Source organism: Argopecten irradians, chromosome 1, assembly GCF_041381155.1.
Source record: "Argopecten irradians isolate NY chromosome 1, Ai_NY, whole genome shotgun sequence".
In the NCBI taxonomy this organism is placed as follows: Eukaryota; Metazoa; Mollusca; class Bivalvia; order Pectinida; family Pectinidae; genus Argopecten; species Argopecten irradians.
The window spans coordinates 39,589,286-39,616,450 of record NC_091134.1 but is presented as its reverse complement, the minus strand read 5'-3'; the positions used below and the strand labels follow the sequence as shown (position 1 = coordinate 39,616,450).

The following is a 27,165-nucleotide window of genomic DNA, read 5'->3' as shown; positions in this document are numbered from 1 at the left end:
GATAATAACCCTGCATTTGAGTTTCCACCTTGGATTCCCCACTGCTCATGCCAGAGTCATGGTGACGGTGTATTACAAAGCTGCCATTCCACCACAGATCCCCAAGATCAAGATTAAATACCATATGATCCTATCTCCATGGAGATGACCCAAAGATAATTTTTCAATCCACATCCACACCCAGAGTAACAACAACACTCCAACATAAAAGAGTCCTCTTTTATTCATGATTAATGATGAAGGATGACAACAATGACACAGACCAAGAACACAAAATGACAACAAAATTTTTTCAAAAACATTCGATTGTCTACAAAACAAAAAGATCACAATTTGATGTTTAAACTCCCACAATGAATTAAAAATTCTAATAATTATAACTGTTGCCGTGGTGATCATGAACTGCTGCCGTCATGCTGGATGCCAGCTACGTGTGGTTGATCCCTGGCCCTGAACATCGATCTGAATGGACTGGACTGTGGTGTCCAGTAGTTGGAGTGTCACGGACCGAGAGGTAAGGCCTGGGTGTCCTCACATATGTGTCAGGTACGATCTATCGATCCGGGTTCAATTCTGCAAATTCATCCAAAAGTCTTGGAAATTATGCATGACAATTTGAACTTCCTGAACAATTTCATTCAATCTTATTGAACACACTAGTTTTACACCACTGAACAAGAACTTAGGATAATTTTACGGCTGTTAAGCTATCTGCTCAACCCCAATTTTGCCCATATGAGTCCTGGTACCATTCTGTGTCATTGTAGTCTCCACCATAACTACCCGATTGATCAAGAGGTTGCTGTGCGATGGGCTGGGCTCCCCAATTTTCTTGTGTATTGCGTCGTTTCGTTTGCGATTGTCCTATTTCATTTCCAGCTTTCCTCTTTCCTCCTCTATTTGGTGGAGGTGATGAAGGCCCTCCTGCACCCCCACGACCCCGTATCATCCCCCTAGACCCTCGCATAGCTCCTCTTGCTCCCCGAGGAATCATGCCACCTCTAGGACCACCACCCCTGGGGGGTCCGCCTCCTCGACCTCGCATTGGCTGCGGCAAACAATACATGTATTTATATCAACATTAAAGGTTTGCTTTGACTGGGTGGAAGAGGCAATGTCAACATGTACATAAAAATTTGGCAATACTTCTACTGGAGTAGCCATGTTCATTCTACTGTAAAATCATCAAGATATCTTTTGGTCAAGATTTGGACGCCATCTATAGAATATCTTCATGACTTTACATAGAAGCAACAGAACTTTACCCACTGTGGAAATATCACCCAATTCAAACACAGTATACTTCTTGAATAATTGAAACTAAATTTTTAAATATTAAGAATGTTTTCTTACAGAATATTTTAATAATTGAATTTAGCATAGAAAGATTTTTTTTTAATAATCTGGATAATTTCAAATTTAAATCATCAAATTTTTTTGTACACTTGGAACTTTATTTTTTATTTTTTTCCTCATATAATTGACTTATATTAACATTATAATTATATCTATCCAATTTACCCGCTCTCAGTATGTCACACTCTGTTTCCCAGTGAGGAACACAGAATGGACTGTTCTCCGCAAAGGATACAGACACTAGTGTTTCCCTGTGGAGAATGTAGTGAGGATAAGATTACTTACTGGTTGCCCGCCGCGTCCACCACGTCCGCCTCTTGGGCCTTGCTGGTAACCATAGTCGTAGAAGTCGTCATAGTTGTAGAAATCGTCGTAGTACTCTATGAACATAAAATAAGCTCACTATTATTTCAAATATAGGTAGGTATAGGCTTAATGTAAACTGGATGAAAATTTGCATTATCCAAATGAAGCAAGTTAGCAAGTTTTTCTCTACAAATGTGTCATGGTTCTGTAGTGTAAATGAGAATAGATGTTGAGTTTGGATAATTGAAAGGGTTTTGATGGAACTTTTAAGAAAATTAGTAAAGGTAACGGAACACAAAACTACTATCAACTCACCGTAACCCCTGGGTGGCATTGGTGGACCTGCCGGACGCCTCATCCCTCCTCTCGGGTGCATTGGTGGCCTCATCGGCGGACCCCAGTAATCATCATACCTGTAATAAAGAAAAGTTGGATAGGAAAGAAACCTCCAAAAGATGCCTCGACAAAGAATGGGACTTTTGTAAGACGAGAATAACCAAGTATATTAACCTGTTGGCTAGAATCCTACAGGTGACAAAAAAAATACGCCCCAAACATCCAAGTTATGAAAGCATATATATATTTATCTATTCAATTGCCAAGAAAATTAACACTTTATAGAAACTTCAGCTTTTTTGCTCTTTCTCCGATATGTTTAAAACAAGTCCTTTATATCAAAGATATGTTAATTTACTCTTTCTTCGATATGTTTAAAACAAGACTTTTTATAAAAGATCAGTGTTTTTTGCTCTTTCTCTGATATGTTTAAAATAAGTCTTTTTTATACAAGATAAAAGTATAAGGCCAAACATTGTGACCTCTTTTTGTGAAATCAAGCAGAAGAAGCTAATGAATTGTAACAGTTCCATTTACTTTATTATCAAACCAGCCAACTATTTACTTTATTATCAAACCAGCCAACTTAACAACACAACACAAGCAGTACTAGGCGATTTTTCTTACCCGTAATAGCCACCTCTTCCCATGGCCATAAACATGTGTCTTCTCTCTTGGTCGCGTTTTCGGTGTTCCTTTTTCCTGTTCTCAGTGGGTGGCTTGGCCATGGAGACTTCTATTTTAAGATTTCCAAGTTCCTGAATGTATGAAAATAAATAAGATTTCTCTGCAAACCTGTACCAGGTTGTTCATCAATTTTGCAGCAAGCCTGAAATAATATTAACTTGACCCTCTATTGACAAGAGTATATAATACCTATAATGCCTATTACATTGAATAAAATAAGGTTATACGGGTGACAAATAACATTGAAATAGACTAGTGATCATGAGACAGCATGGGAATTTCAAAATGACTGCTCAAAGAAGTTATCAAACAAGATATTTATAAAATGAGATGGTTCTTGCTTTTAATACACGTCACTAAATAAAGTATGTGCGTACAGAGAGAAAAATATCTCCACTAACGATATGAGCCAGTATAGGAACCAGTGCAGTCGTATATCTATAATATAGATCCTTGCAAAGAAATAGGTCAACCTGACCAGATTTTCCAGAATAGATTTTAGAGGACTTAAAGTAGGGATTCTGAGCAGAGATATCTATCAGACGTATATATATAGTCTCGAGGAGGTACTCCAATAGGTATTAGGTATCCACTATCCAGTCATCCAGATGACCCAATATTTGTTTAGGTCTGATTAAGGAATCAAACATCAACTGTTGGTATGTTCCTGCTAAAACTGCCAACTAACCAGCCATTTGTTGGGTTATTAAAACTTACCATGCCATCCATTTCTTGCTGGGCTTTCACGGCATCCTCTCGTTCCTCATAGTGGATAAATCCATAATCCTTGATTTTTTTAACCCGTTCGACTTTGCCAAAGTCACCAAATTTTTCCTTGAGTAGTTCTTCTGTAACATCCCTGGAGATATTTCTAACATACAGTACTTTCACCTACAACAGAATATTGGCAAGTCAACACCCAAACATTACACTGGTAAATCCACAGTAGCAGACTAAATCTAACCTCCGTATAAGTAACTGCAAAATGTTGACATCGCAAATTTAAAGAGCTAGATTATACAGTACATCAGCGTTTTCATATATATTTAATCAGTTACAGTTTTATTACTAATACTGCAAATATATTGTTATTTTGCAAGTGCTTTTATTGTGAAATAATTCATAACAAAAATATATGGATATCGATATAGAAGAAACATCCAAGCCTAAATCATGTCAATCAACTTTGGAGACTAAGTTAAAAAGCATTGTAATGTGTCGCCACTAAAATTTACAGTATAAATAAACTAAGATATGTCTATATTCACATTTAGACTGTGTTAACCATGTGGGTAAATGTATAGAGTACCTTTGCCATAGTCTCATCGTCTGGCTCTTCAATAGGATCTGCCCAGTCAACCACGACAGGTGCCCCCCACACTTTCACCCTACCAGAGGCAAGGCGTCTTCTTGCAATAGAGGCGGACTTGTGAGAATCAAATTCCAGGAAGGCAAACCCTCGGTTCTTTTGACTCTCTTTATCAGCAGATCTGTATATAATAACATCGGTGAGACCCTCTGAAAAGAAATTCATATTGCATAAGAAAATGAAATTCAACATTGAACATATTTGCTTACATTAACAGGCACAACTTTACATTGATTTGTTTCATTTATGAAGAAAGCTAGCTGTACAATTTATCTTGATTGATGATTTTTTTTAATGCCGATATAAATTGGCAAGTTGCCTGTCTAAAAATGTAACAGACCCAACAATCACTGCAACAACAAAAAAAAGGCAAATTATCAACAGGAGAAAGATACTTATAGAAATGATTCATGTCCATACAATAATCTCACTAGAAATTCAACATACACCTAAACAAGTTACACTCTAAAAACAAATCTTTCTTCCACATCAAGAGTTTCTTGTTATTTTACAACTCAACTACATACCGGTCTTGCCTGTGAATTCTTCCAATATTTCCTCTCGTGACTTGTTCTTTGGGATACTACCGACAAACAATCTCTGGTTGGCAACAGAGATGTTTACCTTTATGTTTTTTCCTTCTTTAATTGCATGGTTGTCAAGCTACAATGGAAAAATTTCAGCATAATCCACATGAACTACATCTGTAAATTCACTTTTACTTAAGGAATTGGTAACAACCTAGCCAAGAAATCTATTGTCCGAATATGTGTTGTCACCCTCCCCTCATACAGAGTGAATAATAATATGTATGCTCATGTGGATGGCATAACACTGTTTTTTCCAGCATGATATGGGGCTGATTTTCATGCAAATTGCCCATGACAAAGCCTTTAAACTTTTCCCAATTCAAGCCTTAAATTTCCCAAAATCAAAATTTCTAGAAAACTATCCCAAAATATTGCAAAAATTTAGTTAAATGGCTTTTAAATATAGTTTAATTGGCTTCAGAAAGTACATAAACTGCACTGAAAATAAAAAATCTTATTTGCTGTGATTTATTTCATATATTATAATTTTTCCCATATCTTGCTTTGTCGCACATTTTCCAAAATTCAAAGCCACAGGCCCCAAATAGGTGGTTCGGGGCAGCAGGCCCTAATGGTGGCTAATACTTATTTCTGATAAAAATAGCCTGTTGTAAACAAGGAAATAGACAGCTGTTTTTGCCAGCAACCAGCTTTTAATGAGAACCCTGAATACATTATTATGACATGGCAGAAAAGACAAGCTAGGTAGAAACAATATTCTGGAATAGACATACCATGTCAATAAGACTATCACAATTACCTTGTTGACAGCTTCCTGAGCTCCAGCTTTTTCACAATATGTCACAAAACAATACCCTCTGTTGAATCCAGTCATGGGGTCCATCATGAGACGCAAGTCCCAAATTTTTCCACATTCTTCAAACAGAGGTATAAGTTCGTCTTCAAACACATCTTTGGGGATCTTCCCAACAAAGATCTGAAATAAAAGAGTTTGTTAAAACCGGTATTGGAATTGCAAGCTATTTTTTCTCCTTCAAAACCGATATTGGAATTTCTTGGTTTTTGTTTTGTTTTTTTGTTTTGTTAATATCATGGTGTTCTTTTTGTTTTTAAAGAAGTGTAATACTTAACTATCATTTTATTAAACACAAGCTTAATGCAGAAAAGTTGTTGAAATATTTGTTTTCAAAAACAAAAGGTTAATTTATTGAAAATAAGTACCATTATCTACAGAGGGAAAATGGAACTTTATCACCCATTTTAATCTTCCATACCTAAACAAATTCAGGTTGAATAGAAGACTCACCTCGTGCCCAGATCCAGGTGGAGTTGAACTTTCTTCTGAACCAGGAGGGGGTCCACCATATTTTCTTTGCCCAGTGGTCACGTCTAAAGAGTATCCCGTCCTGGCCAAAATGTCCTAAAATAAAAAGTTAATTTTCCCCATCAAGGTTTGTTGTAATTTATCTATTCTGTTTTTGCATATTAAAGCGTTACCTGCCCTTGCAGGTAGGTATTGATAGTGACGTCACGTAAACTACATGTGTTTTCGAGTGAAATGTCATACCTTTCAGAGAAAATGGTGTTAATTTTGCTCAATAATGACGTCACAATCAATACCTATCCACAAGGGAGCTAACCCTGTAAAATGTTAAATGAAGTATTCTTGTATTATTGAAGGCACCAGCTTTCACAAAGAGGAAGCAAGAAATGTAAAGAAGGTAATATACCCTCCAGGCATCAAAACCAAAGTTAGTAGTTTTAATCAGGCAAACCGGTAATCACATTCCTATTGCGGTATTGTATCGTTTTGCAATGTTTTGCAGTATACCAATAAACCGGGTTAACTGCTGCACCCCTAGAGTTTGGAAAATTATGTAATGGCACAGCCCTTATCTGCATGACAATTGCATTGGGGAAAATTCAACAATGCATACAACATAAATGTATGCCTTACTTTTAATTTTTGTTCATCTGGTCCTTTTGCTGTAGCTGCTGATGAGCCCTGTTTTTTGTTCTGACGATAAGTTTTCATCATTCCACATAAAAATGCACTTTTGTTGGCAACATGTTTCAGACAAACATCGCTGAACTGTTTCAGAACTGAGACACCATCATCTGGGTTGAATTCTTTCAGAGCATCCAGCGCCCTTTCATCCAGATCACAGTGTTTGAGTTTGCCTGAAAAGATAATGTTCATATCTTTTTAAATAAGTTAACCCTTTAAGCGCTATATACTCTTACTATACAAGGGGCCGCACTGTTGAATTAATTTGAAGAAATACAGAAATTATGAATACCTTTATTTAATGTTCAATAACATTTTTTCCATGCCATTTTCAATAATAGACATATATACAAATTTTGTTCAGTAGATGTTTAGGTTTACATAGATGGTAAATTTGTCTCTAAAAATTTGTCAGGTAAGGATTTACAGGTAAAAATTACAGGTAAATAAATACATTTTCTTCAAAATTCCATAAAGTAGGAGTATTTATAATGTAAATCACCTAACTATCATTCTTTATTCCTGTTCTTCAGCAAGGAATAGAATTAATTAGTTTTTGGTGATTAATTGATTCATATTTCAGGTGTGAACAGGTAAATCATAGCTCTAGTTGACAGGTAAACATTGTCGTTGAATTATGAAATAAAACTAAGTATGTTGTAAATTCTGACTTTGTGATTATTATTTCACACATTTCTTGTGAGTTTACCGGTTCTGAAGGACTGATTCAGGAGGTAGATATTTCATCAGAGTCCTCGTCATTAGCAGGTAATAATACCTGGCGATAATATACAAAGGTATGAAGGTGTCGTTGTCACACAGGTGTAAGTTTGAGAGAATATTTTGGAAACGATCTTTAGACATTTTGTCTCCGAAAAATGGAGTAAAAATAACGTTCTCAGTTGCCCAGTAAGTATCGGTTTTATGGACAATCCCATCGCTATAACAAGACCAATAAATGCTTTCATCTCCTCGAGTGACACCTGTTTCCACTCGAAGATACGCGAGTGATTTCCTTGACGACCTTGATATTTTGCGGTCGGCATATAAATCTGTTGGACAACAATATTTAAAAAATCGTCATTTAGAAATAAGTGAAAAAAATCTATAGGTTCCTGATTTTCCATATTAATAATAAGTTTTGATTCCCTTGTAAACGGGACACAAAAAGGTGGCCCCGATGATTTCATCCAACCCTCCGCTTTGTCCGAGTTGTCTTCGTCGTCATTCTCGGGCGAGAAATCATCTATATCAATGTGAGCAATTAGTGCTCCATTCCTAACAATATACTCGGGCCCAAAACCTTTAAATTCAGTTTAACTGTCACTATTTTCATTGAAGATATTTTCAATATTATCGTCTTCGTCACTGTCCCAGTCTGAGTCAAAAGCGGCCGCCATGATGGAATTTACGAATTGTTTACGTTTGCTGTCGGGGCCTGTTCAACATAGCATATCGTAGTACTCCCGCCGAGAGTATCAGTACACACACGCTGTTATGCTAGTTTGGGGCCTAAACAACCAATCAGAATCATTTTTATTTATAAACACGTGGATGGGAAATACCTAAGAGCCGTGTGAAAAAGGTTGTCAACAGAACGACATTTGCGGTGACCAACATTACGAGACCGATACTAGCGGAACGACATTTGCGGTGACAAGCGCTTAAAGGGTTAAGATAATTTGGGTCCATACAATATCAACTACAAAGACAACTGAAACTTAATTAATTAGAAGTGAAGTTTAGAAATCTATAGTACAATATATTGTAAATGCAGCATCTGATATTTTGATACTATTAACTATGCAGTGATTTTTCAGGGCATTTTGGGAAAAAAGTTTTTGTAACAAATTGGGAATTTTTAATTGCAAAAAGAACAGTTTTGGAAAAAAGTTACCCATTTCTGAACATGGTAAAATAAGCGATTAGATATCGTAAAGCAGTTAACTGTTTCATTTTATCAAAAGGTGACGGCCATAACTACAGTTTCAGAGTAGATTGTTTTAGATTAAACAACAAGGGGAGAGCTTTTCAGTTTTGTTTGTTTTTTGGAGATTTGATTTGGGAATTTTTCATTGTAATTGGGAAAAAAATAGCGGGGTTTGGCATTGGGAATACGACCCCAGTTATATAAGGAGAAAAATCACTGCTATGTAATACACAGCAGATCAATGATCATACAAAAATATTGAGAAAGTAGTTTTACTGTGGATTGCAACATTTTAGTGCATAAATGATATAAAAATTTCACTAATATATATTGATCAGTGATAATTTAACAAACCTGATTCATAAATGTTCAGGACTTCATCAGCAATTTTTGCATTAATTCCGTAATCTAATAGTTTTTGGTGATTTTCAAGGTTTTCAGGTGTATGTTCTTTGGATTCCATTTTATCTGCCAAAAGTCCGTCTTCTGAAGCAAGAGTTATACCATTTTCTGCCATCTAAATTTTAATATAATTTCTGAAAAATAAAAGAAATAATTTAATATTATCAAGAACCAATCTATATTAGAGCTTGAACGGATAACTGGATAACCATTCAGGTTGAATGTGCATCCTGTAAGCATTTTAGCTATCAGAAAACCGCAATACACATTGTTACAGCAAAACACTTCTCGAAAGTAATAAAAATTCCATCCCAGCTTCAGCAACCCTCGATCTACACCTCCAGTATTATGCTATACAATGGAATAGTCACTTATTTATTTTACATATCAAGATTTCTTAAATCTGTAGATAATGATGATATATATATATTTTTTTTTGCATTTAAAATTTGTCTGGTTGCCAATAAAATTAATCTAATATTTAATAAGTGTCATATCTAACTTTTTTAAATTATATTTCTCTAAAGTTAATTGTGTTAATGGTCACTTGTAGCACACCAGAGGAAAAACATGCGTTAAAATCACTTTATTTTTTTTCACTATTTGACACGCCAACATGTCAGCGGGGAATTTCGTAGGTCGACAGGTGCGCTTTATGAAAACTAAACCAACAACTTTGTCACGTGATCCCATTGTCCAATCAGAGTACCTATATTGTAAAACGTGAACCCAACAACAAGAAAACAAAGGAGAAATATAAATAAATGAGAATTTGTAATTTCTAACACTTGCAGGTGTGACAATCGCGTGGAACAATGTATGATTCGTTGCGCTTCAATGCCTGATTAAAATCATTTTCTGTCTCTCATCGTACAATGTAGAATCATTATCCCCTTTTTTACGGCAAAGGCCATGCGGGTCGATGACGCATAAAATTGCAAATGGCGGACCGGTTAACAAAACATGTGCGAGAAGCATGGTTCTGCATCTTTAGATATTCAAACACACTCAGTGTTATTTATGTGTACATGATATCAATGAACTTAAAATTTAGACCAAATACATCAACAGATACTAAACAAAAACGCAGAATAAAACAGAATAACTGGATCTTGAAATCGATTAGCAGGTGCGCTTGATGTCCCGCGTTCTTACTCCGTGTGTTTTTTGCATTAACTGAAAAAAATGGCACATATATCTTTCTTTGGATAACCCATCATTTACTTATCAAGTGTCGTGTAATGATGGAATGTAACAACATACGTACCTTTTTGACAATAAAGCCGAAAATTGTTTTTTCGAGGTTCAAATTCCTGAACCTCACCCGCCTAAAGACTCATTCGGGAGTTTTCGGATGTTATTCATACATTGCGCTGCGTAACGAGCATGCTTAATTAGGGTATACTTGGTTGGCGTGTTCTCGCACAAGCCGGCGCATTCTAGGTCAAATGTACTATCGTCAACTGGGATTATTTCTTTTTGTCTGTTGATTATTCTACTGTCATATATATTTGATATCATATGTAACATTACAGCATTGAAATATCAATGCATGCCCAATTCAATGGGTAAATTGATTTGCATTATATTATACTTGATTCAACCAAACAGTCTGAAATACTTTGAGATACAATTTAAACTAAACCAAGGGAAATGGAACGAGGTTTGCAATTGGATATAGTCAATAGGTTTGGTTTTATATACAGTATGTTTAATGATAATTTATTGAAATTTGTGTTACTTTATAATTATTAGTTATACATGTCTAAACATTCTCGGTACTCCAGGGGTTCCGATCACTTACGATCTCTACACCTCTCGACTATCTCATAGGAAAACTGGAGGCAACAGAACAGGTAATTTAGTGCTATGATGTACATCAAAAGAGCTGTATAACGATGCACTGTGGTTGACTGTGTGACTTTGAAGTTGGGCGTCGCTCTCTAAGTAGACTCACCTGACCAGTCCTCGAACAGGACAGTGCTCGAACACCTATTTTACATTTCGCTTCTCATTGCTAAAATCAGTCGATTCTTTTGTTCACGATGCATGATGATAGTGGTGTGTATTGACACTTTTCTTTTGCCAATAAGAAAAGTGCTCTTACCAATTCCGTGATTTGAATATTAGCAGACAACTTTTGACGGCAAATCATGAAAAAAAAAAGATAGATAGATAAATAAATGAAAATCAACAACATCGCTTGAAAAGTTAAAACTATTCTAAAAATATAAATGTTAAAACGCGTGTTATCCCATGATTTCCCAAAGAAATAGTTGACTTTGTTTTTTGTCGAATATGAACCGAACAGGTTGTGGATTTAGAAAAATATTTTTGTTGCTGTTTTGAGAAATAGAAGTTTCAATATATCAGAATATGTAGAAAACAATATTTATTTATTTATTGGGGTCTTCGACGACTGGTCCCTTATTACACAATTTCCGCCATTTTGGCAGTGGTGTTTGACTCGCTGCCGTAAACAACCAAACACATGAAATCAATTTTAATTTTGTTTAAAATATATGCCATAAGTCTTTCCTAAGTTAAAATAACACAAACTTCAACCATTGCTTACTTTTTAAATTTAACAGCCAAAATCCGTGTTTATTGTTCGAAAACTGGTCGGGGGAGTCTACTCTTCAAAGGAATTTTTTGCTAAAATATATCTTTATTAGTAAATTGTTTTGCGCCCTCGTTTCCAGATCTTCGACAGTGGTATTTGTAAGGTCGATCAAAATAAAAAAAAGAAGTAATAATATTTTTAAGTTAAACTTTCAAAAGATATAAATCTTCGACCTCTACAAGGTCATTGACAAAAACTCCCTTAACATACCAATGTCTAAAAAACACTGACTCATTATACCTAATCGGTTAGGAAACACAGTAGATCAGGTGTCACGGTTAGTGGACGGCTTACTTTTTTTTACAATAAAAGGCCATATAAGCTTCTATTTAAAAAGTATTTAAAACTTTTGAAATTCTCACAAGTCACACTGAAAATTTGTATCTCCACCGAACAACTCTATAATATAAAAATACTAATGTTTTTTCCAAGTCGAACAATGTAGAGGTTTGAATTACTTCATGAGCATTCCGGTGTTCATGGCAAAATTATTACAAAATAAGGAGCTCGTAACCCCATTTCAATATTATCACCATAACAATATTTCGTTTAATTATCAACGCTCCATTTCCAAATGGCATTGGAGAAAGATGACTGTATCTCGTTGAAACATGGTCAGGTGGATCTAGAAGAATGGTAAAAGTTTGTATCAAAATTCATTTCTGTAACTCTACAATGGTAAGAAATATTCCTTATTCTCTTAGAAGACTTCTAGTTAATTTTTCATCTATAAAATATCTTTATATGCATATCTATCTTCTGTTTGCGTGTTGAAAATTCAATATGATTAAAATCAGCTATTTGATACTCCGGGCCGCTTACTTCGTGCTCCGTTTGTAGCTGAGCACGAAGTAAATGGAGTATCAAATAGCTGATTTTAATTAGATTGTTGAAAATCAAACGTGATGTAAAGCAATTCAAAATGCCCCTGATGATTGCTGACGCATTCACAGAGCTTGTGATCTTTAATCCTATTAATTTTAATACCAGAAACTATTGCAATATTCCTGATGTGATAAGGCTGCTTCCAATACTTTCGGATCATATGATGATTATTGATAGAGTAAAGTGCATAAACTGCTTTTCTAAATAATTCTTTATAATTAAGCACATATGTAACTCGTTAACTTTATATAAACTTTAATTATTTACATCGAATGCGAAACATGTTATAAAACTTATACAAATCACTTTCGATTGCTCCGATGAAAACGCGCGAGGGGTCACAGTGAGAGGAAACCGGAATGCCCTGAGAAACCCCATGTGATCTGGCAGGTGACCCCTAATCTTTTCACGTCCGTTCCGGGGATCGAACCCTGGCCAGTTTAGTGAACGACGAGTGGTTTAGCCACTATACCACTCGATAACCTAACTAATTAACTCAAAATAAATCGACGCACCATATCAATCAAATTAAAATAAGACTTGTAATTCCGCTCCACTACGGTACTCTACGTTACGCTCATATACAAGATTTGGTATATGAGCGTAACGTACATGTAGAGTATCGTAGTGGAGCAGAATTACAAGTCTTATTTTAATTAGATTGCGCACCATATGAAAATAAACTTGTTCTGACTAACAGGGTCACCTTGTCTGACACCAGAGATTTAAATAGTATTTAAATCTCTGCTGACACCAAATCGTACATTTTTCCATTAATCGCAAGGATCATGTATTGTTATAATAAATTTCGATCCATGTATTGATGGACGGGTCTAGGTCACATGGATCTGAATATTAGTTACAGATTATATAATCATGGATCCACCAGAGACAGTGAGTGCTCTAAGACCAGTTTTAGACGTTCTAGGGGTTTAGATAAAAAAATCCGATAAAACCATACTCTACATATAATGTTATGTAGCCTCTAATATGACTTTTACCATTTTTTGATCTAGACCTCTAAAACGTCTAAAATGGTCTTAGGGCACTCTGGTGGGTCCATGATTATATAATCTGAAACTAATTTTCAGATCCCTGTGGTCTAAATTAAAAAAAAAAAAAAAAAAAAAAAAAACTTTAAGCTTACTATTGCTTAGGGCATGGATAAAAATGAGGTCAAAATGTTCAGTATAATGTGAATCATAAGTTATTGATAGAACATTAAAAGTCATCACATAAATTGTCTTTACATGCGTATCTCTTAAATTTTTATATCATTTTGACTAAATAAGGTTCTATGCCAACTCGATATGATTTCATATATAAATGTAAGACTGTATAACGCAGATTGAATAGACAGAACGGTTAATTAATTAACTAAACTGAATAACAATTCAATACAACAGTACAAATTATACATATGACTTTCGTTTAAAAACAGCATCATAATTTCAATTAGCCTGAAATTCAGTGATATCTACATTTGTACAGACACGAATACTTTTATTGAATTGTCAGCGACCCGACGATAAACATGATATACAAATTTGGTTATTTAAAACATGTTTCAATTACTAATTATAATAATTACAACAATAAGATAGCCAGCTGTATTAAAATCTGTTGCAAAGGTTCTAACATGTTACACGAGCAGAACTGAAACTGGAAACATCGAGCATGCCCATTTGAAAATTAACCGAGGCATTCCGAACGTTCAACAAATATAATCTCTAAACTAAAATTAAAGAATAATTCAACATTGTATTGATTTTTTTGTTTTAGATCATTTGTTTTTATTTATTTATGAATAATCAACTCCACCATTTATGATGAATATTTGAATAGAATTAGCGATATTCAACGACTTAATATTTCCTTTGTAAAACGAAACCGGAAGTTTTGTATGTAAACAACAGTCTTGCGGTCCCAGGCAGACTGGCAGGTGCTTGTATGTACATAGATTACATACCATATCATCATGGAATACCTATATGCGTTGATTGTCATCATGGTATGTTCATGTAACAAAATAAAAGCCGATCTGACAAAAGCACCAGGCCACTTGAAACCATTCGGACATGGAAGACCGATGGTCGAAGTTGAGGAAACGGCTATAGCACCAGACCCGGAGACATTTTGGAAAAATAACGTTTATGCTCTGAAACCACTGAAAATGAAAGGAGCTGCTTCTATATCGCCAGCGTTTACAAAATGGACAGACGATTATTTCCTGTCAGTTGACATGTCGAATGAAGAAACAGTGACAGTCGAAACTGTTAAAAAAGAAAGTAGACAACAAAAAGTCTTGCAGATGGATTTTCATCAGTTTGTGAAAGAATATAACAACTCTGAGATTTACATGGTAAACTCGGTACCCCAGACAATACGGTACGTATATTGGATTTCTGCTTAAATTCAACGAAAAACCTAAACAACATGTTTTGTCATTGATCAAACTGTAATATTAATATTGGATTCTGGTTTTATATACCTGTACATGCAGATATAATTAAGCATTTTCATTTTTGTAGGAAAATCTTGATATCTTTAATTTATATATGACTATGCCAACTTATCCACATCTTAAAACTAATAACGGTACCGGTATTAGATTTAGTAAAGTTTAAGTGGCTTCATTTCAACAGAAACATATATACATATGTATAGTTGGGGTTTTTGATTTCAAGGATGATCATCTAACTTGTAGGAAAATATTAGTTGTAACAAGTTGATATCTTTATTTTAAGGAAAGACTAACAAAATATGATACATTTATGTAATTCAATTAATACCAAAGTAAACACCCTTTATAAATTATGTTTCAGTAATGATGTCATTTTACCATGTCCCATTCAGTGCCAGTATTTGGCTGAGAAAGGACTTGTAGAAGCGGTGAGTCTACTGGACATGCATTTATAAATTCCAGTATTTTTATATCAAATTTGTTAACTGACATATCTAGATTGCCATCAGGGATGTTGCATTTCCTTTTGCCACATTTTGTATTATCCAAGTTAACTATCTCTTTTGCTTTAGAAGTTGTCGCCAGACACTGATAGACTGTTAGTGTTGTAATCTCTAAATAAGAACAGTACACTGGTGACCTACACAATAAGTTTATAAATTAGATAATGATCCTAGAAGTTAACATCAATCTAGTTAACAGAGCTGGAGTCTGCACATAAAGTTTGACAATTCTACACCGAAAAGCTGTAATAAAATGCAGTTTGAGTATAACTCACTCAGGGAACTTTTTAGAATAGCAATGGTCTACCACTGTGATTTGCATGTATGGCATATATGACTCTAAAGCCATTGTTAGAAGAGAGGAGATATTGAACTACATTGGTCCTAGCTTTAAGTTGCAATAAATGTTTGAATCTGAATCTAAATAATTCACATCTTTGCTTGCCAATATTGTTATTACATGATACTATTCTGGAATGTAAGGTAATTGGAAGCCTTGGTCTGTCAGAACTCCTTACTTTATATGTTACATGTAGCCATCAATGATGTATATCTTGTGTTGAACAGCTGATGTGGTATAGCAGTGGAGGGACACATTCCGTCGTACATACAGATTCTGTAGACAACATCAACTGTCTGTACCGTGGCAGGAAGGAATTCATTCTTGTCGACCCCAGCAAGTATGGGGACAAGGTAAAGATTATGGAATCTGGAATAAAGAAACATCTGAGTACCATATTCTTGCTAGAGCCTAGAAGCATTACACGCTGTAATGATTTGGCAATTTGCATGTTCAAGACTTTCAGTATCTTTAAAGAAAACTGAGTTGAACAAATTCGGCAGTCACTGATTATAACAAGTCCTCAATATTGATTAAATAGAATTTTTGTAAATTATCTCATAACTTGAGTTTAACATTGAATCCTACTTCCCATTGTGATCAGTAATATTTAGCAGCGTTCTACAGACCATAAATCTTTGTTGTTTTATTATTGATAGGTAGACCTTGACCGACCCGAGGGTTCTTATTCCGCAGTAGATGTAGACAGGTAAGTCACATGACCAGGTAGTTAAAGATAGTGCATCACATGACCAAGAGCTTTAAATATAGATATCACTAAACACCTGATTGTTCTTTCTCCGTACTTACAGATTACGCTTTAGTTCTACAAGTGTAAAATTTGATGAAAACACTGTATAGAGATGAAATCAATGTCAAGCAATGGTCTTTCTTTCACTTTATGAAATGTCTTGAACTTGAAATAAGAAACTTAAATTTAGTACAATGTTGATGTGTAATAAGTGCAGGACCTTAGTTGTAGTTGCTTAGATATATTGAGGTGTTTGTGTTACAGGGTAGACTATACACTTTACCCAGGACTGGCCGAGGTAGACTACATCCATGTCAGTATGGAGCCCGGCGACTGTCTCTATATCCCATATAGATGGTGAGTTACTCTCAGTTAATGTATTAGAATAATATATACTTTTGAGGTTTTATCAGAAATTTTGGAGTTTAGATCAGATGATCATACTTCACAGGGTTATCAGTGGTTGCTAGGGAAAAGACAACTTATTATTATATAAATAGCTGATTTAGCCATGTCATACCACAAGCCATGTTCTGACAAGTCATAATACTTAAATAGGGTAGAGTTATACCCCATAATAAACACATGTAAAATTATATTCGAGAGAATATTCATGATACTCCTTTGAGTATATTAATTCTGGCCAAGTTGCCACAAACCTTGTCATCATAAAATATGTTTACATTATCAGAAGTTTTGTACATCTGCTTCATTGAATATTTATAACAAAATGTAAGTTTCAAATGACTTATGTTGTTTTTAACAGGATTCACCAGGTGCGTTCGTATGGCAACAACCTGGCAGTAAACATCTGGTGGAACCATCACATAGCTCCAGAGGTCAACCTTGACCTTTGTAATGCCCTGTGTGACCATCAGATGACCCTTGACCTTTTAGAGTTCAGGGGATTTGGAGAAATGACAACTGTTGATGGGATTAGGTGTGTTAAAGTCTTAATTTCTTCTGTGAATGTTTAACTTATAAAATAAGTGTTACCAACGTACACAAATCTGTTCTTGGGTTAGCATTATGTTATATGAACATTTAAATATATAATCAATAGTCTCCAAACTGTGTAATTTTATATTTTTAACTACGGTAGATTGGATCTGACTTCTTTCAATATTTTACATGATATTATTTCTGTATTTTCCAGGGATCATTTTGAATCATTTTTAGGAATCTCTAGTCATATTTCTTTCAAAAGATTCCAAAGAGCTTTACTTGGGGTGAGTATTTTGATGGTTTGACAGTGTCTACCTGTTAGTGAATCAAAGTTTGGATAGAATAATGTCTCAGTAAATCTTTTGATGTTTTGAAGAACAAACATTTTGCTAGATTGTTTCTGTATTAGAGGATTGCAATAAAATCAGGGGTCAGTCATCCTCAATACTCCAGGGATTACTATGGTTTTATGGACTACTGGACTATGTTGTAGTTAAACTGAATACTCCAGGGATTACTGTTACTATGGTTTTATGGACTACTGGACTATGTTGTAGTTAAACTGAAGGCTCTATTTGTAACGACTTGTGTAAATGATGTGACGATTTAGTTTGTGGTCCTTTGATGTACAATAGTACACTGTATTGGCTTTGAAGTTTGGTGTAACTCCTCTGTAATCTTTAAATGAAGTCTCTGTGGGCCTGTGATTGGTCAGTTGTTTTCTCATAAACTGACTTCAGTTTGTCTTTGATATATTCCACAGTTGGATAGAATGACAGCGATAGTAATTAACTTCTAGCTGGGTATATTCAGGCATCACTATAGTGTAATATGTTAGTTATATAGTCATTATACCAACAGTTTGTGTGTCTGTTGTCGTCCATCTACCATTTTATCTGTTTCTCCGGACAAGTTAGTTATATTGTCATTATACCAACAGTTTGTGTGTCTGTTGTCGTCCGTCTACCATTTTATCTGTTTCTCCGGACAAGTTAGTTATATTGTCATTATACCACCAGTTTTGTGTCTGTTGTCGTCCGTCTACCATTTTATCTGTTTCTCCGGACTTGTTAGTTATATAGTCATTATACCAACAGTTTGTGTGTCTGTTGTCGTCCGTCTACCATTTTATCTGTTTCTCCGGACAACTCTTCCTACATAACTGCATCATTTTCAATGAAACTTAACAGGAATGATTTGGATTATGCATATTTTGGCATGGAGGCTTTTCTTGGCAGAAATTTTATGAAGCCATGGAAACCAGGTTACAATACACAAGTTTTGTGAAATAGTCAATAACTCTGAATTTTCATACAATCTTGGTCAACTGTGGTAACATATACATGTAGATGTGTATAATTTGATGCATCACATGCTTCATTAACAGTTACTATGAAACATAATGGAAGAGCATTTTGACGGTTTTATATGGTCATTTGTCAATGAAGTTTAGTGGCAATGATATGTCATGTTAGACCTCTGCTGAACAAAATGTTTCACATATTTAATATTTATGACATTATTCCATACATTGTGACCTAATTTTGATGGATTTGTGCTACAGGAAGATTTAGAGATGTTAAAAGAGAGAAATGCCGGGGATGAATATCTATTGTACCTGAGACAGGTGAGTGTGTCAAAGTAAGAGCCTATCATTGCTGAAAGTGATATTGATGCTGGCAGAACCATTAATTAACTTAGGGAGCTTAAAAAATACATATAAGTAAAATAGGATGGGGATTGTGGATTTTTTGTATGGAATATTCATTAATCAATTTTTTTAGTGCAAAATTGATTTTTAACAAGGAAAGATATGGAAAGGCATACAGAAAATGTAAATAGTATATAGTAGTCATGTTTAAGCATATTTATGGACTGTGTATTTGGATTTAAGTTTGCGTGACCTTAACGATGAATTTCTCCAATGTGACCAGTTGTTGTGCTCTCCTCCTTATCTGGAATTTTTCATTTTAGATTTTCTCATTAGTGGATACCAATGGTGATGACATATTTACCAAAAGGGAGCTGAAAGAAACTACACAAGAGGTCAGTAATTTCTGTCTCCTTGGCAACTCCTTTCCTGTATGTCCCTTATATTTAATGGTTGGCTCTATAAATGGCTTTAGGTTGATGATCTCAACTGTTGTTCCCTAATGCCCCCTGGTGCTGTGGTGCCCAAGTGGTTAAGATGTCCTGCGGCACTAGTTCTCCACCCCTGGGCTGCGAGTTCGAATCCCATATGGGTACATCCTTCAATGGATGATCTTTGCTGTGAAAAAAATCTTAAATACAAACAAATCAAGTAAATTCATCATCCCTTATCAATTGGATAAAAAGTTACCTAACTCCCTTTGTGAACTCTTCACACAACCTACCGGCTTCTGTATGGCAAGGTGTCCTTATATTTCTGTTCTGGCCTGGTTGCTTGAAACAAAAAAAGCACTGACTTCAGTTTACATATATACCTTGTGTTAAATGGTTTGGCTATAGAATTTTTAAGTCTAAAGTTTGTTTTAAGAAAGCAGAGTCCAATGGACTTAATGCTTTAAAAATATTTTAATCGTAATTAAAGGTCTTATTGCTTGTGTTACAGAACTGGACTCAAATCCAGAAGGTGATGAGAGAAATGGAGAGTTATTTAGACAGAACTCTTGGTGTAGCAGACGACAACGAGCATGATGAGCTGTAATTGGTGTAATTACCATAGCAACCAAAAACAATGGTATAATCACCATTGCAACCTAAATCAGCATATCAGGATAAAGATGTTGAGAAACAATCAAGTTTTAAAATCTGATATTATGGTTATCCAACCAAAGTAAGGGATACTTAGATTTTTTAGGTCACCTGAGATGAAGTCTCATGGTGACCAATTCTAATCGCCTTTTGTCCATCGTCGTCTGTCATTCGACGATAAACTATTTACATTTTCGACTTCTTCTCCAACACTGCTGAAGCAATTTCAATGAATTTTTGCACAAACCTTCTACGGCATAAGGCCAATTAAAATGGTTAATTATATGGTCCCCATCCCCTAGGGGGCTGTGAGAGGGGCCAAATGGGGTAAAATTGACTAAAGTTCCAAAACTCACAGATATAGTAAAATCATATACTCTTCATAGACAGAAAGGTATTAAGGTCCTTTATAAAAATTGTGAAATATGACCCTGGGATCTCTAGTTTCCCCCTGGGGAGGGGGTTAAGTTTACTATAATTGATATAGTGAAAACACATTTATGAGCATTATTTGGTCATTTGTAATTGGAGATGAGTAAATTGTTGTCAGAATTATTAGTATGAGATGGCCATTGAATCCTATTGATAAAATTTCCATGACTGACCCTCAGGGGCGAGGTCAAAAGGGGTTAAATAGGCTAAAACTTCAAAACTCTTCTTCTGAAATTCTGGAAATGGTAGAATCAAAATTCTGGAAATGGTGGAATCAAATACTCTTTATACTGGGTAGATGGAAATGTCTTAAGGTGTTTTATAAAATTATGAATTATATGACCCTGGGGGTCTCATGTTACCCCCTGTTGAGGGGGTCAAGTTTTCTTAAGTTTATATAGGAAAAACACATTTTGCTCAATTTTTATAGGAAATGAGTCAAACTTGATAAGAGTTTTTAGTCTGAGATATATATATATAGCATCCATATCAGTTCAAAGGTTTGATGGAACCAAATACTCTTCATAGATTAAAAAGTCAAATTTGTAAAATCACTGACCAAGGGCCAGTACATAGTGTTTTTATGTCTTTGTTTCATTCTATATGACATTCTATATGTGAACTCAGGTGACCGTTAAGGCCCATGGGCCTCTTGTGACAGGTATCCATCTTTCATGACACAATAATTTTTTTTCATATTTTAGAGATTCTGATAGTACACCAGAACTCAACAAAGCAGCTTTAGAACTTTTCAAAGATTGTTTTATATGAAGTATGATAATCATGCTATCATATTATAAATTCATTAAAGACTTGAGATGAATAATTTGTTATAAAATAAAAGAATCTCTACCCATTTAAATTCCATAATTATATTTATTCGTGAAATATTTAGACATATGTTCATCATGGACCATTTTAATACTGGCAATACAAGTATATTTATTTTTGTATTGTTTAATAAATTTATTTTGAAATGTTGACCTGTTAATATGACTGTACTTTCTGATACAGAGTAGATATATTCTTTAAAAAATGTTGATATATATTGTGTATATTCTTTCAAAAGCTTTGCCAAACAAAAATACTTTTTAAGATTTCTTTATAAACCATAGTGTCACAAATGTTAAGGTGCAAAGACGGAATAAATGTGACTAATATATCTCAAAGTTTTTGTGGAAAATGTAAGAATATATCGCCGATATTATGTGAGAGTCAGAGATATATGAGATACAAATGTTGGTGTGAAATTAACAAGTTTTTGTTACCATTATATACATGTATGAGTCTGATATGGAAGATGGGGAAATGATATAACATTTTAGATATTTTGTTAAATGTCTATAATATCAGTGAGAATTGAGAGAAGAAATACTTAAACCGTCAGTATAGTAAACCAACATATTTTACGGCTTCTTAATATTGAGGTATAGAGCCTAATGGTTCTAAAAAACAGACAATTGATAAATATTTTAGCGGTGTATATTTTTTTCATTAACGATTTCTACTTGTCCATGAAATTTGATGGCACATGAAAATAAGTTGGTTTGAGTTAGGGACAATGAAGCTATGGAGTTTGTATTTATCTTACCTATGTAACCATAGCAGGGAGAATGAATCTATGGAGTTTGATTATATCTTACCTATGTAACCATAGCAGGGAGAATGAAGCTATGGAGTTTGAATATATCTTACCAATGTAACTATAGCAGGGAGAATGAAGCTATGGAGTTTGATTATATTTTACCAATGTAACCATAGCAGGGAGAATGAAGCTATGGAGTTTGATTATATCTTACCAATGTAACCATAGCAGGGAGAATGAAGCTATGGAGTTTGATTATATTTTACCAATGTAACCATAGCAGGGAGAATGAAGCTATGGAGTTTGATTATATCTTACCAATGTAACCTTAGCAGGGAGAATGAAGCTATGGAGTTTGATTATATCTTACCAATGTAACCGTAGCCAATAGTGCTATGATCTTCCATTGTCTGTGATACCTATATTTTAGTGTTACATAACTATACAGTATTATTTGTCTCCTTAAAATGTTACATTTTCAGTATTACATTTACTTATGTGATACAATTATGTGCTGCCAAACTTTCTTTCCTGTACACTCTGTCACAAAGAACTGTTATAATTCAGGTTTTAAAAGGATAGTTTAGTCTAAACGCACATTGAAATTTGTATTAGATAGGAAATAAGTCCATCCTAATGAAAGTTGGTATATCACTGTAACCAGCATGGCCGTTTTTGTTTATTCGGAACAACCGGTTCGACCGTTGGTAAAAGTCATTATTTCAAGTATAAATCCTGACGGACCTGCAGTTTATGACTCATGCCTGTGAGGGCTTAGTCAAGGCCCGCCTGAAAACAATATAAAATCACCAGGTCCGTCTTAAATTCATAAACGGACAACTAGGTCCAACTATAGTCAAACCTTATAATCGAAAACAGTCCTTTTTGTATCTTGTAACCTGAATCTGAGATGGCACCTGTGAAATAAAGTAATTTTTTGTCTTGATAGATTTAACGTTTTATATATATATTTTTGCCTGTAAAGTAATTCTCTTTCCCTTATATTAAAACAGACATTTTTCAACTCCCAGGAGGCTGTTTGTTGCATTTTTGTACTTTACGGGAATCCGTCTCGGATATGGGCCTAGTATACACAAGATACCTGCTTTTCCATGAGGATGTATAATAATTGTGTGAGTATTTGCTTCACTGAATTGTCCTTTAAAACTTCCTCTAACATGGTTTTCCGTCTCTGTACACAGATGAAGTTGTTATTTGATGGGTGCCAATATTTAGTCTTTGCATATTTCAGAGTTATCTGCCCTTTATGGTAGATATTGATTTGTCATTGGTTTGTGTGCACAAAATTTCATTGTTTTCTCTGAAAAATATGAAGTTATGCTCACAAAGACATGATGGTACAACCACAATATTCAACACTGTAATATGCATATATAGAGTTGGAAAAGTGTGTATATTTGTATTTGCATAACTGAGTTCTGTAAATAAGTGTTGCATTTGACATACAGCTAAATGTATACAAAGTGTCTGTAAGAGGATTTAATATGTCTCATATGGTTAAGAAATCCAGTCATTTCATAGTAAACAAACCGTTTTTTATAAATTGATCCCAGGGTTCACCATCATTATTTTTTTTCCTCAAAAAAGAAATATTTTTTGCAAGATGATGCCATTTTAACTTCTGCAGGTATCACAACTGTGTATATTTTTACTAGTTGAATTTACTTGAAGTAATATCAACAGGATTTTCCAGATGGCACGGGATCCCATCAAACGTAATTCTGTATAATACAAATTACTTCAAATGGTAAATATGGGACAAAGAAGTAATTCCAACTGTGTGAGCAAAACAAAAATGCCAAATTTTCGAGGCGATCTGCCCCTTTATCAAGAGACACAAAAAGAACACGATTGTGTGTTTTGATAAAGGGGCAGATCACCTCGAAAATTTGAATTTTTTTTTGTCCACACTGTTGGAATTACTTCTTTGTCGGGTACATTGTTTTATACATGTAGATTTTGTACGACAAGTAATGAGTGAATGAATGGGTTTTAATCACCAATTCGAAAGGACATTATGTCCTTATAATTATGTCATAGATTTCATTTTTATGTATATCCAACTTTTTATTTTCTGTAGTGAACATGTTTTTAAGTGAAGCTGTTACATTCCTCAGTTTTGTACTTTATTTGTCACATTGTGTTTTCTTGTATCCTCACCGTTTTATTTTCTGATGATTATGTCCTTTTCAAATTGTTTTGTCTGCTTTTAGCCCACCATCATCAGATGGTGGGCTATTCAAATCGCTTTTTGTCCGTGGTCCGTCATCCGTCCTTTCTTCCGTCCTTCCGCCCGTAAACAACTTTTATTATCACTATTTCTCAGAAAGTATGAAAGGGATCTTTCTCAAATTTCATATCTAGGTTCCCCTATGGCCCTAGTTGTGCATATTGCATTTTGGGACCAATTGGTTAACAAGATCGAGGCAGCCATCACTGGATTTTGATAGTAAAAGTTTATTATGGCTATTTCTCACAAAGTACTGAAGGGATCTGTCTCAAATTTGATATGAAGGTTTCCCTAGGGACCAAGTTATGCATATTGCGTTTTGGGGCCGATCGGTCAACAAGATGGCCGCCAGGCAGCCATCTTGGATTTTGATTATTAAAGTTTGTTATCACTATTTCCAAGAAAGTGCCGAAGGGATCTTTCTCAAATTTCATATGTAGGTTCCCCTATAGCCCTAGTTGGGCATATGGCATTTTGGGACCGATCGGTTGACAAGATGGTTGCCAGGCAGCCATGTTGGATTTTGATATTAAAATTTTGGATTGGTTGCTACTTATTTTTAGTTAATTTAAAAGACTAATTAGAAAAGTGTGAAATTCCAATTTTGATTTTTACTTTAATAACTGTAATTCTTGGGTTAAATTTTCACGAAAGTCTTGAAATATTTTTAGATGAGGGTTACATTTGTTTCTTATGAGTGAATCTAACTTGTCTTCCTTTTACAAAAAAAAAAAAATAAAGAAAAAAGTTCTGAATGAAGAATTTTACTCAAAACATGAAACATGTCATTGTGTCAAGTTTTATTATAGCTGCCATAAACAATCATTAAAACCATTTTTGAAAATGAATGGCTTTTGTTTAATTTTAATTAGGGTATTGTGTTCAAATGTCATGTGGAACAGATTCCATGTAACGGTTACTGGCTGTAGGCTGATGATTTTCTCAGGGTATCCTTTTTTGAACAATTTTAATTGAATTGCTATGTTTAAATGACTCTAGTAGAAGCATTTTTTCAGCATTTCAAGCAAAAAAAAGTAAAATTCAGACTTCATAGGGGCTTTCTTAATACTCTAACTTTTACTTTACCTCCTAAATCTGGCATGTCAATAACTGACCTTGGCTAACAAAGTTGATTTCTATCATATTGATATAATATGGAATTTTAATGAGCTGCAATTTATAGATTTGTAAATGTTTCCTCCATGTTGTCTCCCAGATCTACACCAGATTGTTTCTGGAAATTGGTACTTGTGATAATTTTCATGCTGAAACCTTAAAATTAGTTAGTGAAAAACTGATCTTAGTTTGAGAAATATTATTGAATATAAGACTCTTTCATATTTTATCATGGAGGATAGGAATATTCCACCCGAGGGGGGTCATCAAATGTGGTAAAACCCCCAGGCTTGCTGAGAGTTTTACCAAATTTTGTGACCCTGAGGGTGGAATACCCCTATCCTCCATGTATACATAATGAAAGTGTCTTTTTCTCGCATATGATAACCAAATTTCCGTTAAAATACCTTCCAGTCCTTCATTTTACTTCATGTTTATCAGATTTTTTAAAAATTTTATGCTAAAACAATATGATATTCTTAAAGAGCATACCTGTTTTTGGCAAACTTAAAGTTTGCGGACAAAATAAGATCATTTTATCTTTTATCTTATCTGAGTGAATGTCTAATTCTCTGAAAAATAATATGTGACCTGACTGACTTTTTTCCTGTACCCAATCACATAGTACATGTATGCGTACATCCGTGAAATATATAGCACCAATATCCAAAACGAAAGAACAATCAAAGAGAAAGGATTGATTTATGTGATGCATTTCAATTCTAACAAGTATAACATTGTTGACATTTTGAAGAAATGTAGCGGTAAATTTTACTCCATTGTCACTTCAGTCAAAGCGTTGCCTCATGTGTGACATCACAACTTCGTCAGAATTCTATTCACATATCTATATTGGCGGTCAAGGCTACTCCGAGTCGCTCTCAATCACCATGATAGACGATGTTTTGGTTCTTGAACTTGTTTTGTTATATTAACATTTATTTCACTGTTGTTCATATGGGGACCATCAAACAAGATTTTGATACAAGTGTCTGACCTTCTTTGTGATACAGGATTGTATGTATTTAAACATGATTCTTGAAGCGAAGCGGAGGACTGTTCTCGCTCAGATGGTAGGCTACTGTACATTAACTCTATGTGGTTTTCATGTTCGACAGCATGTTTCAGAGTTCAAAATCATTCAGCGATTGTGTGTTTTGTTGTCAGTAAGTTAATAGAAAATTGGAGGGTTCAGTACGGGATAGGATTGTCGGTCATTTTTGGACTAGGCTAACCGTACGCATACGTTCACAACAGGTACAGGGGCAGGCAAAATACTTGTATGTATAATAGGCCAAGTCGATATACATGTAGGTCATATCATAATAGGATATGATTCACAGTACTGATACATACATGATCAAAATATTTCATTAACAGCATTTCCGTACCCCTGTGCAACAGATATGCCTAAATAGCATATAAACAGTTGTCTCCATGCTAACACAAATTAATCTGCATGCGTGAAATGCCATGTAAGATAGATTTATCTAACATAGAACATCTTCCATGGGCTAACTTTATATAACAAAGCGCGATATGAGAGAATTAATCATGGCCATGAGTGAAAATGTACAAGGTTTTGGAGG

The 27,165-nt window shown here is 34.6% G+C and overlaps 2 protein-coding genes across 3 annotated transcripts; one reads left to right on the top strand and one right to left on the bottom strand.

Moving 5' to 3' along the window:
• Positions 1–205: 205 nt before the first annotated feature.
• Positions 206–10,347, bottom strand: LOC138327537 (heterogeneous nuclear ribonucleoprotein Q-like). Of its 2 annotated transcripts, none has more exons than XM_069273709.1 (12): positions 10,213–10,347; positions 8,898–9,079; positions 6,563–6,786; positions 5,912–6,025; positions 5,405–5,581; positions 4,582–4,717; positions 3,995–4,203; positions 3,403–3,576; positions 2,626–2,756; positions 1,978–2,075; positions 1,642–1,736; positions 206–1,048 (listed from the first exon to the last, which is right to left on the bottom strand). In XM_069273709.1, exons 2-12 carry the CDS (start codon positions 9,058–9,060, stop codon positions 716–718), a joined length of 1,854 nt encoding a protein of 617 aa, XP_069129810.1. In that variant the 5' UTR covers positions 9,061–9,079; positions 10,213–10,347; the 3' UTR covers positions 206–715. The 2 variants fall into 2 exon arrangements, with proteins under 2 accessions (XP_069129810.1, XP_069129819.1); XM_069273718.1 differs by having other exon boundaries at positions 866–1,058.
• A 3,988-nt stretch (positions 10,348–14,335) lies between these two features.
• On the top strand, positions 14,336–25,308 carry LOC138327515 (tRNA wybutosine-synthesizing protein 5-like). Its single transcript, XM_069273678.1, has 10 exons — positions 14,336–14,841; positions 15,279–15,345; positions 15,988–16,113; positions 16,420–16,469; positions 16,776–16,868; positions 17,278–17,451; positions 17,668–17,740; positions 19,021–19,083; positions 19,431–19,502; positions 20,050–25,308. Exons 1-10 carry the CDS (start codon positions 14,432–14,434, stop codon positions 20,143–20,145), a joined length of 1,224 nt encoding a protein of 407 aa, XP_069129779.1. The 5' UTR covers positions 14,336–14,431; the 3' UTR covers positions 20,146–25,308.
• Positions 25,309–27,165: the final 1,857 nt, after the last annotated feature.